At 36.6% G+C, this 19,156-nt stretch overlaps 2 protein-coding genes across 4 annotated transcripts; one reads left to right on the top strand and one right to left on the bottom strand.

The window, feature by feature from the left end:
* Positions 1-1,687: 1,687 nt before the first annotated feature.
* Positions 1,688-4,132, top strand: LOC132602787 (uncharacterized). Of its 2 annotated transcripts, XM_060315558.1 has the most exons (3): positions 1,688-2,020; positions 3,713-3,868; positions 3,966-4,132. In XM_060315558.1, exons 1-2 carry the CDS (start codon positions 1,831-1,833, stop codon positions 3,832-3,834), a joined length of 312 nt encoding a protein of 103 aa, XP_060171541.1. In that variant the 5' UTR covers positions 1,688-1,830; the 3' UTR covers positions 3,835-3,868; positions 3,966-4,132. The 2 variants fall into 2 exon arrangements, with proteins under 2 accessions (XP_060171541.1, XP_060171540.1); XM_060315557.1 differs by having other exon boundaries at positions 3,713-4,132.
* A 3,523-nt stretch (positions 4,133-7,655) lies between these two features.
* LOC132602786 (uncharacterized) lies at positions 7,656-14,668 on the bottom strand. Of its 2 annotated transcripts, none has more exons than XM_060315555.1 (4): positions 14,341-14,668; positions 14,070-14,167; positions 7,976-8,047; positions 7,656-7,798 (listed from the first exon to the last, which is right to left on the bottom strand). In XM_060315555.1, exons 1-3 carry the CDS (start codon positions 14,564-14,566, stop codon positions 7,994-7,996), a joined length of 378 nt encoding a protein of 125 aa, XP_060171538.1. In that variant the 5' UTR covers positions 14,567-14,668; the 3' UTR covers positions 7,656-7,798; positions 7,976-7,993. The 2 variants fall into 2 exon arrangements, with proteins under 2 accessions (XP_060171538.1, XP_060171537.1); XM_060315554.1 differs by having other exon boundaries at positions 7,656-7,894; positions 14,341-14,667.
* Between the last annotated feature and the right edge of the window lie 4,488 nt (positions 14,669-19,156).

The raw sequence follows: 19,156 nt of genomic DNA, 5'->3' as shown, positions 1-19,156 counted from the left end.
ATTGGCAAATATAGACGTTGTGGCCACACAACAAACCCCAACAGATAATTTGATCAGAGTTCATTACTCAAGGTACTTCTCCAACGGCAGCATTTTGAAGAAAAACAATATTAATAACATAGCTAATGATGATGATAAAAGAATGGTACCTACTGGACCTAATCCTTTATATAACAGGTAACTCATTTTGGAGGACTTTTCCTATAAAGTATATAGTAGTACCACTTCTTTTTTTTGTTCTTTTTTTTTCCTTGAAAATGGAAGAAGGTTTTGAGCTTTAGCCACGGAAGATCGAATATTGGGTAATCGTATGTGGAATAGTCAAAATTAGTTATGGGACTATCTTGTATTCTAGCTAGCCTCAGTTTTTCTTGTAACTATATGTAGAAATAGTATGTGACGGCACCTTATAGTGTCATGTGGGATTGAATGTCCATCTTGAATAACCTTAATAGTTGAGGAATATATTTGAGTCACTTAAATATCGACGAATATATTTTTGTGCGTATAGTACAAGTGAGGATAAAATCATCATTGTCGCATAATGAAAGAATAAATTAGACTGTTTTCCCTTCATATGTTTATTTATGTATTCATTCGTGTATATAACCAAAAAACTTCAACAAAAAAAGAAGAAGTCCAAATCAATCAACTAGTCAATAAGAATAAAGTCATCTCCATCAATGTATTAGTGTACAACTTGTAGGAGAATAAAGGTTAAACATAAGGTTATAACAACATACCCAGAATATTTCATAAGTGATATATGGGGAGGATCAAATATGCACAGAATTTACTCTTTTTATTTTTCATGGGATAGAAAAACTGTTTCCGATAGACCTCGGCTCTTTTGAGGAAAAAACAAAAGAGAAGGTTAAATATAAGTTTATGTAAACATAATTTATAAATTCCAATAAATATATAAATGAACTTGTCTTTAGCTTAGAATTAAAAATTGATAATCGGTGTCCCTATTGGAATGAACCCTGAACCTGATCTATAATATTATACTCCCTCTATCCCAATTTAGTCACCATTTTCTTTTCGGCCTGTCCCAAAAATAACGTTATATTTTTATAGTTTGAAACAATTTAACTTTATAAGATGATTTATAATCACGCATTTATATAAGACTTATTTTACACCATACATTTCAAAAGTCTTCCTTTCTTTCTTAGAAGCCGTTGGGACATGGTTTGAAATCATGTTTTCGAACCATGATTTGAAACCATATTTGGACATGTAATTTGAATATCTTAAGTTATATTTTCTCCTATAGACATAAAAACCCCACAAGTTATGAAAACTATCAAAATATTCCCAATTTTTTTACAATCTTACCAAATGAGCAAGTCATAATTCATAACAAAATTAATACGCTACTAGAAGACCTTTCTAAAAAATATAACATCAATTGGTCAAATTTTAATTCAATAAAAAATGAAAATTTAACATGACTATTAATGTAACGACTCTTCCCACATAGTAAACATAAATAAATGTTGATGGAAGTTAATGAGATTGGTAAATAATTAGTGGGAGAAATTATTAAAAATATTTACCAACTTATAATTTTTTTTTATAAAATATAAATTTATGGATCAAATTTTATATTTAAAATAATAATTTAAAATATGAGATGAAATACACAGGGGCTTCGTCTGAAATCGCACGTCCAAACGCCGCTTAAATTCCGTGCGCCTATATTGAAAAAGAGGGAGTAAAAGAAAACAATAAAAAGGTCCACCAAACTTTTGATTCCTTGTATTCTATGTTTTCCAAAAACTGAAAAGGTCTTCCCACTTGTTGAAGCAATTAGAAACCCTGAGAATGGCGTATGTGGATCATGCTTTCTCGATTTCAGACGAGGATATGATGATGGAGGGTTCTCATGCCGACAACAATCGTGGACCCATGAAAGAGATCGCTCTTGCTGTTTCCCTTCTTGTCTTTGGTACTCTTGCTATTGTTGTTGGTATTTTCATGGCCATCAATAAGGTCGGCGGCGATACTGCTCATGGTATTCCTATTTTTCTCCCTCTTCTTCTTTTATATATATCTAAATCTAGCTGGATGGATACAGTACAACTATTATCTTATAGGCTTCTGCTTGATCTACTTGATAAAACATTTAATTAAGGCCTATATGTTAATTCTTAGCCATCCAAGTTTATTTTAAAAACTCCCTGTTCAAGGGATTAAAAATCAGGACCTACCAATAGGATTTCAACTCGAAACTTCAGATTACAACTCTTGCAATCTAGGAGCTAACTCCCATAGTCCCTCAACCCTTACAATACACTAGTGTACCACTCAAAAGCTTGTGGAAACACAGTTCCAACAAGCAACCTTTGAAAATTTAAAGACACCTACAACTAGCTTCTTGAAAGAAGAGTAGGTTTACAGTCTACACACAAATGAACAAAGACTCATAACAACTTAAAGAACATAGACAAAATATGGTGTCTGGATCAGGTCTTTCAGTTGCAAGTAGCTTTGTTCTTGAGAGCACTTGAGAACTTGTGATGGCAAGGTTTGCACAAGACAGTTTAGGTTTTCGAGTCTACTAAAATATGTTGCAACATGTTGTATATATATATATTGAGGAGCATGTGGGATATGATGGTGACCACTCTTCCAATGTTTGACCTTAAGCATGGGCCGCAACACTGCATTTCTGCTGTGCAGTGTACAGCTCAGCTTTACAGCTGTTGGCTACTCTGTACAGAGACAGAGCAGGTCAAAGATCAGGACTCTCTTCGGTCGAAGATCAGATCTCTCTTTGTTTCTCCATTAGTTTGACAATCATCAAAACATAGAATGCACTTTAACTTATTTTCCTTGTTTCCCTAATTCAATATTCAACCTGTCTCTCAAATTCAGTTTCCTGGGGAGTGCTCTCTGTCCGTTTTCTTGTTTTATTATTTCAATCCTATCTTCAGGTTTGCAGTTATTTATGTTTTTGATTTTTAAATGGCACACTCAGTATAGTTGCTATATAATTCTGTTTAGGGTTGGTATTTATTTCCTTGGTGATCTGTGTGTGTTAGTCTTAAGCTAGACTTAAGATTGAGACATGATTCGTTCATCAGATCCATTTCTTGTGATCCTCAACACTTGACAGTGGAATTTCCTTGTCAGTGACATTGTTTTTGTGCTCACATCTAGGAGGGTTTTGTTTACTCTGCCTCACTATGGTATGTAGTGGCGCTTCGGGACTAATATGGGCGGGTTACATATGAACGGATAAAATATCTGACCTGCCCATATTTAACACAGATTTAAAAATGGGTTAACCGATGCATATCCATATTATCCATGGTTTCAGGAATAGTCAGGTGAGAATACAAGCTAAAAGCCAAGATAAGCTTAGACTTCCAGAATAGGGATATCCATATTATCCATCTGGATATCCATTTTTTAGTGGATAGTATCCATATCTAATCTATTTTTAAAAAAGTCAGTTATCCAGCCCATGTCTAATGGGTCAGATTGAATGGTTACGTGTTTTTTTGAAACCATTTTGCCAGCCCTAGCTATGACAAAACCTTTAGTGAGAGTGAAAGGCAGCCTTTCATTGACGTTAGTACAGTTTTGGTTGTAATTTGGGCATGTCAAGTCGCTACAACAATAAATATTTCCTTGTTATTTGAAGAGAATGTTCGTCGTTCCATTGTCCTTTTTTAACTTTTTACACATTGTTGTAATGCAGGGCTGTTTTTTGCCATACTAGGTGGAGTTCTGTTTATACCAGGGTTCTACTATACGCGGATTGCATACTATGCTTACAAGGGTTATAAAGGTTTCTCTTTCTCCAATATACCTCCCGTGTAGAGTTATGGATGGTGTCGATACATTGTACAGCCAGGTCATTTCCTGTGTTTTAAACTTTTGCTCTACCTAGATAAGTTTGTAAACAAAGTGAATCTGATAAAGAATAGTGTTGCTTCTTTTAATGCTAATAGGTTACCTGGGAATGGGAAAGATGTTATCCAGCCATCTGATTTGGATATTGAAGCATTACTTGCTAAACTGTGTACTCCTTAACTCAGCCTCAGTGTGGACGATGTAATAATACGAGTCCTTGATAGTTTTTGATGTTTTTCAATATAATCATAACTTTTTCTTCCAATCTTTGGGCCGAGAGGTTTGCCTGCATAGTTTAGCAGACAGGGCTATTTTGTTGTCTAACTGATTGGAGAAATAGCACAAAGCATTTTAGTCAAATGCTGGTCTATATTTTATGCATCGACATGGACACACAAAAGAACTTTTCTTTGTTGTGTGGGTGAGCGATATTATTCCTATAATTCAATATACCATTGTTGAAGTTAGCCCCTCAAAATAAAACAACAAGAAATTGGAAAGCATATCTGGAAATTGTTAGTGTTGTATGGGTAGTGTAGAGTCTTTAAAGGGTGTGACGCTGTGGTAGGTCATCTATTTGCTCCATTCAGAAGCCCATCATACAGTAATGAGATGGATAAAAGATTGTACCTCTACTTCTAGAGCAAATATATCAAGACCCTCATAGAAATGTCAATGTGCTATGATTGTGCTAGACTGTATGTTTTGTGATTCATCTATCTGCAATTTCTTTTCAAATGTCAAGCCATTCAAGTGTAGCATTCAGTTGTTTCAACTATAACAAATTATATGCTAGAGACTATCCAAGCCAGTAACTGCTCACTTCTCAGCTTCCCTGAAAAGGCAATCTTATGAACTCCTGACTATGAGAACATACTTCTGCATGTCTTTGAACGAGTTTCTTGTTTGTTTTCTTGGGTGATAAAAATCATGTAAACCCTAGTGGCTCTTAGTACAATAACCATCCCTCTTTGATTTCTAGGAATGAACAAACCAAAATAAAAATAGGTGTGTTGGCTATGGCAATGATAGTTTGTGTGGGTTTTGTATTATGAAGGGTTCATATGACTTTTTGTAACCATGTTTACCCTGCTTCATGATGGCAAATGTAGGGTATAGGTGAAGATAGAAACTAAGTTTAACTTGACAATTGAGATTTGTCAAACAACTAACCGTAGAGGGTTGAAGGTAGTAGGTACCCATTGGAATGGCCTAAGTGCGGGCAAGCTAGGCCAGACGCTACTGTCATCAAAGAAAATCTTACCTTAGAGAGTGTTTATATGTAAGTCTAATCATGAGGTCTTAAGTTCAAATTCCAATGGAGGCAAAAACATTGATTTCTTCACATTTGTTCAAGTTTTGGTGGACAGAGTTTGTGTTGATGGGATATAGCAGGTAACTCGTGAAATTAGTCGAGGTGCCCTCAGGCTGGCAGACTGAACATTGGCCAAGGGTATAAACGGATCACACATTCTGTTGAGCTGATCCCATAAGCCTAGTGTGAAGCTCTTCGGTTGAAACATTACTTGTACGGTGCTAGATAAAGCACTACTCTTGACTGCGTTTCCTAGCTAAGTTTGTCTATTGGAGCCTGTGAGATTACTCTATCCTTCAGAGGATCTGGATTTTCGTCTAATATGGGAAAAATAATTAGGTGTCATTTGGTATATGCAAAATGACAGACTCAGTGGTTGTTTGGTGCGATGATATTATGATACGGTGGTATACCTTTTGTGGTCGTTTGGCTAGATCAAATATAGAATATATAGAAATAACGATACAGTGGTGGAATACAACTCAAGAATTAAATACCGCAGGGTTATGAAGTGTGACTATGTAATTTGCAGATTTCGTGTGTGTGTGTGTGTGTCAATGAAACTATACAGGGACTCTATGCCGTAGTGATATTGGCAATAAGCTATCAACTATGATGCGATGTTTGATACGGAACGTTGAGCTATAATATGGAGTTTTTTATTCTTCCTGGTTGCTAGTCAGACAATCTAGATTATGAACCTGTTTGGATGGACTATACACCAACTTTTTTTTTTTTTTGACTTATAAGCTGAGGGTCTCTCGGAAACAGCCATCCTACCTTGGTAGGAGTATTGGTAGGAGTAAGGTCTGCGTACATTCTACCCTCCCCAGACCCCAAGATGTGGGATTTCACTGGGTTGTTGTTGTTGTCGTTGTTGTAAGCTGTTTTCAGCTTATAAGCTGCTTTAGATAAGCTAAGCCAAATGGGTCAAATTATTTTTTTAGGCTTATTTTAGCACAAAATGACTTATAAGTTGGCCGGCCAAACACTCAAAAAAACTGAAAACAGCTTATAAGCAACTTATAAGTCAATCCAAACGGGCTCAATGTGTATCATGTGAAGTTTGACGTTTGTTCCTCAATGCCACTAGCACCATATGGAAATTGCAATTTGTTTAGGTTAGCGAGTACTATTTTTCTCAGACCATAAATTTAAGTTGCAAAATACTTAGGATTTATAGATCTGTAGGTTTTAAAAGACTCAATATGACGTTTCTTCACGAATAACTTTCATTAGTTTGAATACTTTTTGTGAACAAAAAAAGAAATTTAAGCAAACAATTCACCAAAATTTATTTAATATTAGAGATAAAAAAAACCCTTTAATTTAGGTATTTGACACGTTATTCGACATTTATATGATACTCGTTTTATTCTTTGCATGTGTTAAAAGGTTAGTTATTGATTATTCAAATCTAAAATTTGATAGGATGTGCTCTTATCAAGTTAATTCTTCGACAAGTACTTTAGTATTTACTTGCGCACCGCTAATATTGTACCGAATTCGTACGTACGGATAAATTAAAAACTTCATACCTATAAATTAGTACCATTACGCAGTGCTTGGTCACTTCTGTTTCATTTGATATATAATTTGACTTACATAAAGTTTAGGATATTACTTTGATTTACGTAAATCAAATTGAAAGAAAATGTTCGTATGATGAAATCTTTATTGGCTAGCCAGAGTTGACAAGCGGATGACATTCATAACAGTTGTGTGCAATGAGGAATTCCGCACCTTGTAGAAGCTACAGTTACGCACTAAAGCATTTGGACCGGTGATGGGGTAAAATTTATTCGCACTTAGGTGTTTACGGTACATTAAACATCAACAAAAAAGGATGCATCACACGTGTTTGTATATAGATTTTTACCACTTGACTATGAATAATTAATATGTATTCTTACAAATACGATTCAATCCCAATATGTGTTCTTACCTCTTAAAAAAAAAAATCTAACCATGATAAGTTGATATGATTTGATGTAAATAAGGTCACCTCAGCTGGTGCAATTTAGCTTCTAACCATATCTCCAAATGAAATAAGATGAATTAGTGTAACACACAACTATAACCAAAAAGTAATGAATGGATCTACGTATTACAATTCAGCCTAATACATGGTCAAAACGGCTCTTTGAGAGTTTAGCTTGATATGTAGTTGGGCACCTGGAAGGTGTTTTTGTTAAGACTTAAAACAAATACTAGATTATTCAGTTAGCAAAAGGAAACCGAAATTGAATACGTATATACTCAATTCGACACAAGAGCACTAAATTTATGCAAGATCGTCTATTTTAAGAGCATTTTTATCGTCATATGTGCTTTATAAATATTGTACCATCGCTCTATCATCGGTACGTCACTTCAAATTGATCACACAGCGATCAGTTCCTTTTAGTGGGTAGGACACCAAAATGAGAACTCTAAACTAGAAATCCCTTATTTGAAAGAAACTCTCTACCAGTTACCCAGTAACAAAAGTGCATAGATATATTGTAAAAGATAACAACAGAAAGCTTTCTTCAGAAAACTACATGGGGCGAGGCCTACAACGCAGCATCGTTAGTTGCTGCACCATAGCAGCTAAAAATGTGTGACAATCACATTCTGATACATCCCAAAAAAAAAAAAAAAAAAAAATCCCAATGCATCAGTACGTCTTGCCTATATCACATACATATATTGGTGAATCCAGAGATATTCCTGCACGGTGTTTTTGAGGGTGAAAAAAAGCACTAGAAGCAACAAGAGGAGAAAAATAAGCACATCCCGATAAGATTTTACCTTCTCTCCTTTGGCATATCATACATTCTCTAATTTGCTAGCTACAGCTTTTGCTTTTTCTTCGGCCTGGTTCTGTGCATAAATCATTTAATAAGTATACAACAAAAAAGCCAAAAGTAAACATCTCACACAGTAGGAATTAAAAGTGATCTAACAATGAGTGGGTAGGAGTTAGGAATACACCAAAAAGTATAACCACGGCGTTGCACGGGTCTTAGATTTGCAGATACGATCTAAATCAACCAATGTTTGCCTCATCCTGATTTATTAGTAGCATTCATTCATTATTTATTTTTGTGCTAGCCATTGTGGCACACCACCAGATTCATGCCGTACGTTGATCCAATTTTTAGTCGCTATAAAATGAAAAGATAGTTTTCTTTTTTTTTTTTTGGAAGAAAAAATACCTTGCCTAGTTAAGTTCTGAACATACTATTTGTGATTCTGTATAGAGAAATCAATCAAAGGTAGAATTAGAAGGAAATGTAAGCGGACACCAAAATCATAACTCTCCCTGGCATGCTCTCAATTTTAGAGCATGTTATTCAACATTTAAACATTAGGAAGTTTTCAGACAATTAATGATTCGTGTAGAAAATTCCAGACCAATTAAATGTCGGTTTCTAACTCTAAGGAAACGAGGCAATTCTTGATCCTTTATTAAACAAAGGAAAATAAAACCATGTCATATCCACTTCCAACTGAAATGCTCTCTCTTCCCTGCCTCACTGACTCACTGTCAACTTGAGTATCAAAAGCAGAAGGGAAACAGTACTTTTTGGTTTTCATTCAAAAGAACACGTCTTGAGAGAGTGCATGGCCAGATGCTTCTCGGATAACATCAAGCCTTGCTTAGGAGAGACCACACACTAAAACCATGTAAGGAAAGACGAGAAAACCATGGGGAAAAAACAGAAAACAGCAGACAAGTCATCCTTCACCAACCCGTTCCCCCTCCAACCCTTTATTCACATTTAAAAGAATCTACAAACCAAGATAGTTTTTATATTTTTCTCTTTCTGTCCTCTTTTCTATTTTCAGTTGTCAAACTCAACTATTTTTTTGAAACTGATTTAAAAACAACTATTTTGACAACCATGATCGTCCATACATTTAAAGCAATCAAAAAAACAGTCACTACAGTCCTTGTTGCAAACACAGAAAGAAGAACTAGGACGTGATGCATTGAGATTTGTTGCAAAATCAAGATTCTACATGATGCAATGATAGAATGTTTGCTTTCTACGCATGATATAATAATCTAACTCACTTTCTCTTCTGCGTCTTAGTCTTTGAGACATCTAAGTTAAGACATTTCCAGTTTCACCACGCATGGTATGAAATTTAGCTAGGCATCATCTTTAAAGTTTACCAGTTGCAGAAATATTGCCAAACTCGCTTTAAGTCTAAAGCAACCAAGTAAGTATATATTCTTTTGCAAAATGCAGAGGGCTAATGTTATTGGATTTAGACTATTCATTTGGATGTCTAGAATAAATATCAGAATTCCTCTATTCAATTTTACATGACATACTTTTAATTGGTAATATAATCTGAATTTGACTTGTAAATTGTCTGAGTAATAACAAAGTAGTAGTTGAAAGATGGAACATATCGTATCAATGTCCAAAAAAAATGAATTTGAAATTTTGAAAGACGTGAAAGTAAAATGTTTGTTATTTGTAAATGTATGTCAAACACTTGGGATCTTCCAAAAATACAACAATTACACCTTGTCCCTAGCTAGTTGGAGTGAGTGGTATGAATCATAATATCATACATGTTTTGTTTGGGTCCATAATATTTCACAACTCCGCAGGGAAAGATTACCTATAATACTAGCAGTTTTCTAATACACTAATGGCTCATTTGGTTGGGGAACTACTTATCTCGGGATTGCTATTCCACCCTCAATGTGGGATAAAAATAACACTACAATCCCGGGATAACTAATCCAGGGATTTATTCTAACCAAACAGGGATAAGACGGTACTAAATTTTCATCCCAAGACTATTTTTGCTTATCCATCATACCAAACAACCCCTAAGAGCCTTCTAATAAGCACTAATCTTTTAGTTGATATCACCTATACGGGTCCTCAACTTCATTGTCTTTTTATCTTTGCTAGATCGGAGACAACATCTCTACCTCCACAAAAGGTGGGGGCAAGGTCTGTACGCAGTCTACCGTCCGCAGACCACACTGGGTATGTTGTAGATCTTCCTGGATTCCGAGATCTCCTAAATCTTTTGAGATAACTTCCTTCAATGTGATCCTCGATGTACCTCTTTTACCACTTTCAGTTATCATGTTTTTACATCTAAGCACCAGGATCCATTTCTCCTGTCAATTGCCCTTGTTAATCATTACACTAAACACCCCTAGTGTTGTCCAAAGCTTAAACCCAATCCCGTTGCAGATTTATCTCGCCTCATGCTCTATGCAATAAAGCTTGTAACTCAACAACAACAACAACATACCCAGTATAGTCCCACAAGCAGCAATAAAGCTTGTAACTCATATAACAAAAAGAAACATTTTCACCAGACATCTCTAATATGCTACAGACTTCCAAAAAATAATGCAAGAATTAAATGAGAATAAAGAATTTTGTCGCATTTGCTTCAAGCAGCCTAAATGGGACTGGAAGTCAAGTAAAGATCTTTGACCTCTTGTAATGGATCATTTTCTCCTTACAGATCAAACCATTAACACATATTAGCTCTATTCCATTTTATATGACACTCTTTCTTTTAGTTTGTTCCACCCCCCCCCCCCCCCCCCAAAACAAACAAAAAAGCACCTTTTTGTATTTAAAAACTTCAATTTAAACATCGCAGTTTACCCATAATAACATGCTCTTATAGCCACATAATATCATGGCATGCAAACACGGATCCAGAATTAGAAGCTTATGGGTTCCTATTGATCTCAAATTAAAAAAGAAAAAGAGAGACAAATTAAAGGTTTCCGTGGTTTTTTTGAAAAAAAAAAAAAAAAAAAAGAGCAAAAATCGGGTTAAACATGGTGCCCACGGGATTTGAACCCTTGTCAAGGAGGGCGCAGCAAAGCTTAACGGGCTCCACCTTTGCCACTGAACCAACAACCCAGTTTTATCTTGGGTTCCCAACTAGAAATTGGTTATATGTTTAATGGATTCACAATATAAATACAGTTATACAGGGCCCGGGCAAAAGTTACTGAGTTCCCGGAACCCATACCTTATATACTAAATCCACCCCTGATGGCATGTTTCAGACCAGGTTACTTTTGATATGTGCCAAAAGTCTTTTTTTCTTGAACGCTGTACCCTGCCATATAAACTAAAATGGAGGCAGTACAAAATAAGAAGCAAAACTATGTTACCTTACCAAAAAACACATAAGAGACACAACTTCTTCAATCTGTGCTACCAACTGGAATGCCCACGTCTCGACCTCCACCCCCACATCTAAACTCCCCAAAAATCAGCCTCATCCTCTCCTCATCATGCCCCAAAAAGAAAAGGATATGAAGATCAAAGAAGCATGGTATCTTAACCATTTGGACTAAATTCCAGTGGCTGGAGTAAAACGAAAATCAACACTTTGAAGCAAAAACGAACCTTATGAGAGCTAAAGTAAAACTTTTATGAAATGGAGGTGGAATGAGCTCCTAGCAAAGACAGTCACTGGTGCAAAACTTTCACTATGTTTTTGGTGTGAGTATAGAATGCTCAATGTTTCTACACATCAATGCTCAAAAGCGTAATCTACCCTCTTAATGAGGTGCTGAACATTGAAGAACTGGCAAGCATATTGGGTTGTAGTACTGGAACTTTTCCTACAACATACTTGGGGTTACCACTGGGGGATAAATTCAAGGCAGAAAGCATTTCGAGTGGAGTCATAGAGAAGTTTGAAAAGAGGCTTGCTTCTTGGCAGATGCAACACCTTTCAATGGGTGGCAGACTAACACTAATCAACAGTGTGCTTGACAGCATATCAACCTATAGTATGCCACTCCATCCCATCGCCAGTAAGGCGTTGGAACAGCTGGACAAAATTAGAAGGAACTTTCTATGGGAAGGGAACAGCATCACTCACAAATTTCATTTGGTCAAGTGGGATAAGGTCTTGCTGCCAAAGGATCTGAGAGGCCTGGGCATCAAAGACCTTGCACTACACAACAAATTCTTACTAATGAAGTGGCTATGGAGATACACAAGGGAGGACCAGTGCTTATGGAAAGATGTCATTATTGCCAAACATGGAGCCTTAAACCACTAGTGTTCAAAAGGCTCAAATGAAACTTATGGGGTTGGTTGCTGGAAGAGCAGAAGCAAACTTTGAGATGTGTTCTCTCAGCACAAACACCTGGTAGTAGGGAATGACCAGCACATCAGTTTTTGGAGAGATAAGTGGTTGGGCAACACCCTTCTTAAGGTTGCATACCCCAACATTTTTCAGATAGCCAATGAACCAGATGCTACAATTCACCAACACAGAGATGGAAACACATGGAACCTCAACCTAAGAAGGAACAGATGGAAGAAGTGATCAACCTTTTAGCAGCACTTCACAATGCCACAATCAACAACTTGATGGCAGACCAACTAAAATGGGGGAATAGGAGGAAGGGGAAATTTTCAGTTAAGGTTGCATATAAACTTCTCGGCCCTCAAAATGCAATCACAGCTTATTGGCCTTGGAAGCTTATTTGGAAAGTCAAATTACCTCCTAAAATTAGTTGTTTCAGCTGGACAGCACTACATGAAGCATGCATGACCCAAGATAACCTAGCCAGAAGGAATTTTCATCTGACAAATAGGTGCTATATGTGTTTGAAGGTAGCAGAATCACACAACCCACTTTTCATTCACTGTCCAGTGGCTACAGAGTTATAGAATATGTTTATTACACTTTTTGGACTCAATTGGGTCATGCCACATAGTATCAGGGATGTTTTTGAAAGCTGGAGTTGCTGGAAAGTTGATAGCACCATCAAGAGAATCTGGAAGTTGATACCTGCTGCTATTATTTGGAGCATCTGGAATGAAAGAAATAGGAGATGCTTTGATGGAATATCAACTTCCTTCCAATCTTTAAAAGCTAAATTTACTTGTCCCCAATAGATTCCCCAGTTACCTTTATGAACTTTATCAACTAGACATGATAAGTACTGGAGATGATAAGTTTCTTTTGCTACTCTACTTCTGTAACTACTATGCATCCACTTGATGCCAGCAACGAAATTACTTACTTCATCAAAAAGAATAAAAAAAGAAACAGGTCGGCTAGCACCAGTTTGCAACTGCATGGAAAGGTCTCGGCCATCTACTTAAACTTTTTACATGAAGTGTTACAGTTTCAGAAAGGAAAGAAGGAACAGTATTTTTATCATATTACATTCTCAGTTTTCTTTAAGAACTGCATTGGGCGGCATAGTGTTTCAAATTTAAGGAGTAAAAAAGCCAAGAAAGTTTGCTCGGTAAAGTCAAGGCATCGGGTGCCAGTCACGGCTTGACCAGAAATTGGGTCGTGACAACTTTCAAGAGATTTAAGTAGGGGGTTGTAACTGGAAAGCACCAGCAAGGACTTCATCCTAAATAAAATCTTTCTAGTTGCAGCAAGAGATTGCACCAACACGTTGTATTAATTAGGACTTTTTTTGCTCATTATGGCTACGAACAAACTAAAATCTGAATCATAACCTGCAGCTACATGATCCTAGACAGGAAATGACATGAAGGAGGAAAAACTGCAGAGACTATAGAAAAGACGTCTAGCGAAGAGAAGACTCAATTTAAAGTTCATATATCCTTAATCCACATCTGTAAATAATTATCGGTGCAATGATTAACATAATCTTCACCAAGTAGGAGCACAGTAAGAGGTAAAGTTAAAGGTCATGACTTGCATCCCCAGGTAAGGGCAAGTGGATGTTTTCTGTGGCACAAACAATAGAATACAAAACTTAACCTTAAATCTTACTTGATCAGAAAGTAGACCACTTAGAATCACATAAACTTATAACTTGGGACATGATATACATACACCCAAACCTTACCTCAACAAGAAACAAATTTGGGAAAGAAAGAGACTTTAGACTTACAATTGTTTTGGTCTCATAGTAATCATCTAATGCCCACTGATACTTTGACTGATTCAAGCCAAACCAGTATGCAACTTGTTCATCCAAACTGGCATGAGCTATAAAGATCCATCCATATACAAAGTACATATTCACAGAGAAACAAATCAAAATTGAGTAACATAAAGTTGGGGTAAAAGATGAAATCAAGATCTGCAAAAGGAAAAGGAGGAGAAAAAAGCAATAAAGTTAGAATCTTTATTATAAAAATCAAGAATGGGGGGATACCAACCATTTTGAAGTTTAGCGAGAGCATTCCGGAAAAAGCCAAAAGAGGAGTGAGATGAGGGTTTATCATACTGCATTGGGGGAGACCAAACTGGACATGACTTGTCGACTACCGGAACCGGCTGAGGCTGAACTGGTGGTGGTGCCTGTTTTGGTGTGGCTGGAGGGGTCATGAACACTGTGTATGGCCCGATCTTACCAATCCGAGGAGGAGGAGTACATTCGCCCATTCTTCAGATAATTCCGGCGGCAACTTTTAGCGTTACACTGACTAAGAAGAGCCTTGCCAAGAAATATATCAGTGTTGGGAACACTCTAATGTGGACTTAAAAGAGTAAAAGGTCTAATATCAGCTAAGCCTGCGTAATATATTAATTTCACTTTAAGCTCCGTCAGGACTAGGGCTGTTCACAGTTTTGGTTAAAATTAAAACCAAATCGAAAATTTAACTAAATCGAATAAAATAACCGACATTTGATTTAGTTTGGTTTGGTTTGATTTTAAATTTGAAAAACCGATAATATTTGGTTTGGTTATGGTTATAGTAAAAAATAACCGAATAAATAACCGAACTAAATCGATAATTATATACATAAAATTTATAATTATTTATATGTATAATATTAGCTTTTCATAAATAATTAAAGATATTTTATACCTTTTAATTATTAATTTAATTTTGGTCTACTTATTTTTAAGGCCCATGTCTTAAAAGAATATGTCCAACAATCCAAGCCCAACTCTAATAAGTCGTAAGCATAAGGGTTGTTTGTATTTTGAAACCTCTGTTTGACTTGTTCTTTTGAATCTAAACTGCGTTGTAAGTTTGGTCCACCTGATTTGCCAACAGCGTGTCTTTCCCTCAATATGCAGCAAAGTTCACCCTTGTGGGCTATGAGGAAAAAAGAGTTTCATACGAAATTTGAAGAATGTAGAGAGAGAATATTTGAATTGTCACGGCTAGTCATAAACCGAAAAACCGAACCAAACCGAACCAAACCGACAATAACCAAACCGGTGGTTATTATTTTACTTGATTTGGTTATGGTTTTAGACATTTAAAAACCGACTAAATTGGTTTGGTTATGATTTTAACCAATAACCGACCCAAACCGAACCATGAACACCCCTAGTTAGGACACGCTACCCGTTTGCTCGTTTAGGGCACTTACTCTTGTCCCCAAAATCTGTTAGGTCCAGAACGTGATTATCGACTTAGTTGTCCTTGATTCGGGTCCTAAGGCGGCTGGTGGGGTTTTGGGTCATTGGTTGGACGGTTCGTTTTGATTTGGTTGGAGTTGATTTGGATTAACACCAGATTAAGGAGATCTCTTTGGGGAAATTCGAGTGCACGAGTGAGTTCGAAGCGTGTTTATGACACATATGCATGTTTGATTTGTGTCTGGAAAGCCTCGGATGAGTTTCGAGTGTTTAGTTGGATTTGTTGAAAATCATATTTGATTTTTTGGTTTCCGGTGAAAATCATTGTTAATGCTATTCTTTCTTTGAAATAAAAGTTTTAGTATAACAGCCAGTGACTTCTTATGGGGATTTTGGACTAGTTTATGAGTGTTGCGGACTTAGAGTCCGTTTGAATGAGCTTATAGCATTTGACTTAGTTTATGACTTTTAATTTATTTTTGTTATTTTGCCTTAAAAATAATTGCTTAAAAATATTTTTTTATTTTATTAAAATACTATAAAAGTGCTTAAAAATTATTTTGGCTTAAAAACATCTAAAATAAGTCAATCCAAACAGGCTCTTAGAAGAGTAAGAGGAAAATGAAGGGTCTTGGAGTTTTAAGGCAACATTGGGGATTCGATGCTTCGCTGGCGTGAGCATCTTTGTATGCTTTTCCTATTGCTAGTAGTAGAATACTAGTCTAACTTATTCACGGTCTAAAACACATTTCAAATATTATTAATTTTTTTGGTGAGTTTTCTAGTTGAACTATCACTAACTATTTTTTTAAATATACTCGAATTATCAAGTGTTTGTGTTCCCTATATGATCAATCACCAATTATTTATTAACACACACCTATGATGGTGCTAGAAACCCGCAAAAGAAAAACAATTATACTTTAGATGTGTTTTTGACCATTATCTTTTTATTTTTTTTTAATTTTCCAAATAATTCCTTTAATAATCCCATTTGACACCATCTTTAAACAAACAAAAAGAAGAATGTACACCACCCAACATCAAATACTAGTTGAGATGTGTTTTGACAAATAGTTGGTGATAGTTTTGATAGGAAACACAAACTCTTGATAGTACATGTAGAAAACTCATAAAAAGGTGATACTTAAGGTATTTTTTTTTATCAGGTTTGATAGGAAACACAAACTCCTGATAGTATATATATTGTGTGTGTGTGTTCAGATTAACTCCAGAACGCTTTATATCACCGATTTTTAAATTCATTTTGTTTAAATCCTAAAAAGTATAAGGATTATTATTTTCTAGTAATTCATCATGTAGTTCAGAAATTTCCCAAAACAAAATTGTAAAATTGAAAAGCATCATGTAACAATAAACATTAAATAAGAAGGAATCTAACTAATTTCGTTGAAAATTATGGTAAGGAAAGGATTATAATCTATTCTACAAGTTATTGGATGAGGTTAAAGTCATAAAAAAAAAATTACTCTCACAACGGCATGGATGATAATAATACATCCCTCCCCAATGGCAAAAGTAATGGGATAATGAGCAGGCCATTAATTGATTTACTTAAAAAGAATAATTTCAAATGGAGTGAAGTAGCTACTAAAGCATTTGAATCTCTGAAAGAGGCACTGGTGTCAGCTCCAGTGCTGGCATTATCAAGCAGTTCTCTACCCTTTTATAGTAGAAACGGATGCTTGTGATACAAGTATTGGGACAGTTCTCATGCAAAAAGGTCATCCCGTAGCTTATATTAGATAAGAATTGTCAGGAAGGAATGCCTTATGATAAAGAACGGTTGGCCCTTGCTATGGTCGTGACCATTTTGGTTGTAATATTTGTTGGCCAGACCATTTGTAGTAAGAACTTATCAGAAGGCCAGAGTTGGTAGCACCTGAACCGGTTCAGTGGGATTGGGTGCGGGTGGAGGGTCATGAAAACTATGTATGGAACGATCTTACCGATCCCGGGACGAGAGGAGGAGTGCATTCATTGTTAATGCCCATTCTTTCTTTAAAAAAAAAAAGGTTTGAGTATAACAGTCAGTGACTAGTGACTTTTTATGGGGATTTTGGAGTAGTTTATGTCACACCCCAATATCCCTAGGGTGTGATGGGCACCCGACCCTTGCCTAGGGTCGAGCGAACCCTCAGACTCTTGCTGAACATAAAATCACATCAAACTTTTTAAATCAAACAAGGTAAAATACATAGTAAATTTTTTTGAAATATTCTTTCTCGTAGCTTCCAAGCCGAACAAATCTATGATCATACAAAATTCAGTACATAACACAAACCGACACATCGGCTGACGGAGCCTCTTACAAATTGACAACCAGTACCCACGACGTTGTCTGCAAAGTCTCTAACGTAATCCCGAAAGCATAACATACAAACTCTGACTCGGCAGCACTCCGGGAACAAATGGAGCTTGCCATCTGCACTGGAACATCTTCTATACTGTCTTCAACTCACCTGGGAGTACCTGCGCGGCATGAAACGCAGCCCCCGAAGAAGAGGGGGTCAGTACGGAAAATGTACTGAGTATGTAAAGCGGAAATATAACAAATATAATCATAGTCCGAACCAGAAGTGCAGAGATATAGCGGACAGAATCACCATACGGACCAGGGCACAGAATATGGCTGACATAATCGTAATCAGAGTCAGAGGTACAGAATATGGCTGACATAATCGTAATCAGAGTCAGAGGTACCGAAGTGTAACAGACTGAATCATAGTCTGAATCAGATTTCCGGAAGTGTAACAGACGGAGTCATAATCCAGATCAGGCATACAGAAGCGTAACAGACAGAATCATGCATGCAGAGTCATAAGCATATACAGATACAGATAGCATATATATCAGGTCCCGGAAGACAAATACGGCAATCAGAATGCCAAACTTCTTTGCTTTCTTTTGAAAACATTTCCGTCTCACACACACAGAAAATCAAACACACAATTACCGCGGCCAAAAGTCCAGCGGTCACTATCACACATACCGCGGCCAAGTACCCAGCGGTTAACATCTTAAACCCGACATACCGCGGTCAGGGGTCCAGCGGTCAATGTCGCAGATACCGCGGTCAGGAGTCCAGCGGTCAATATCACAAATCCGGCATACCGCGGTTAGGGGTCCAGCGGTCAATGTCGGACATACCGCGGTCAGGGGTCCAGCGGTCGATATCACATAATGCGCACAATAATATAACCGGCCCGGGACTTGGCAAAAGAGGTAATAACAGAATGCCAAGTTTATTACTTTCCAAACATAAATCACACATGCCAGGATCATGCATCACACAAGATTCATATATGCCAAAATCGTATATCAGAAAAATACCGAAGGTACGTAGCTTATCCAGAATATCAGAATAAGATTTCCAGAAACGTTCCAGATGTCAAAAATATTTTATAAGACTCATGAAGGTAGTCATAACACTTATCGCATAGTAAACAGAATAATAACCAAAAGCTACCCGTGAATTCCGGACAGAAATGAGTTAGCTAAAGCCATACGGAAAGTATCAAGATTTGTGGGCTCACCTTGGGCCGAACCGAGGTGGCGTACGTAAATTATAGATCATGTCTTATGGAGTCATCCGTGAGAGTTTTAGGGCGTTCCGACTTCATTTGTGAAAGTTGGAT

The sequence above is a fragment of the Lycium barbarum genome, chromosome 7, assembly GCF_019175385.1.
Source record: "Lycium barbarum isolate Lr01 chromosome 7, ASM1917538v2, whole genome shotgun sequence".
Classification (NCBI taxonomy): domain Eukaryota; kingdom Viridiplantae; phylum Streptophyta; class Magnoliopsida; order Solanales; family Solanaceae; genus Lycium; species Lycium barbarum.
Note: the sequence above shows the minus strand (reverse complement) of the source record. Positions and strands in the feature narration are given on the sequence as shown.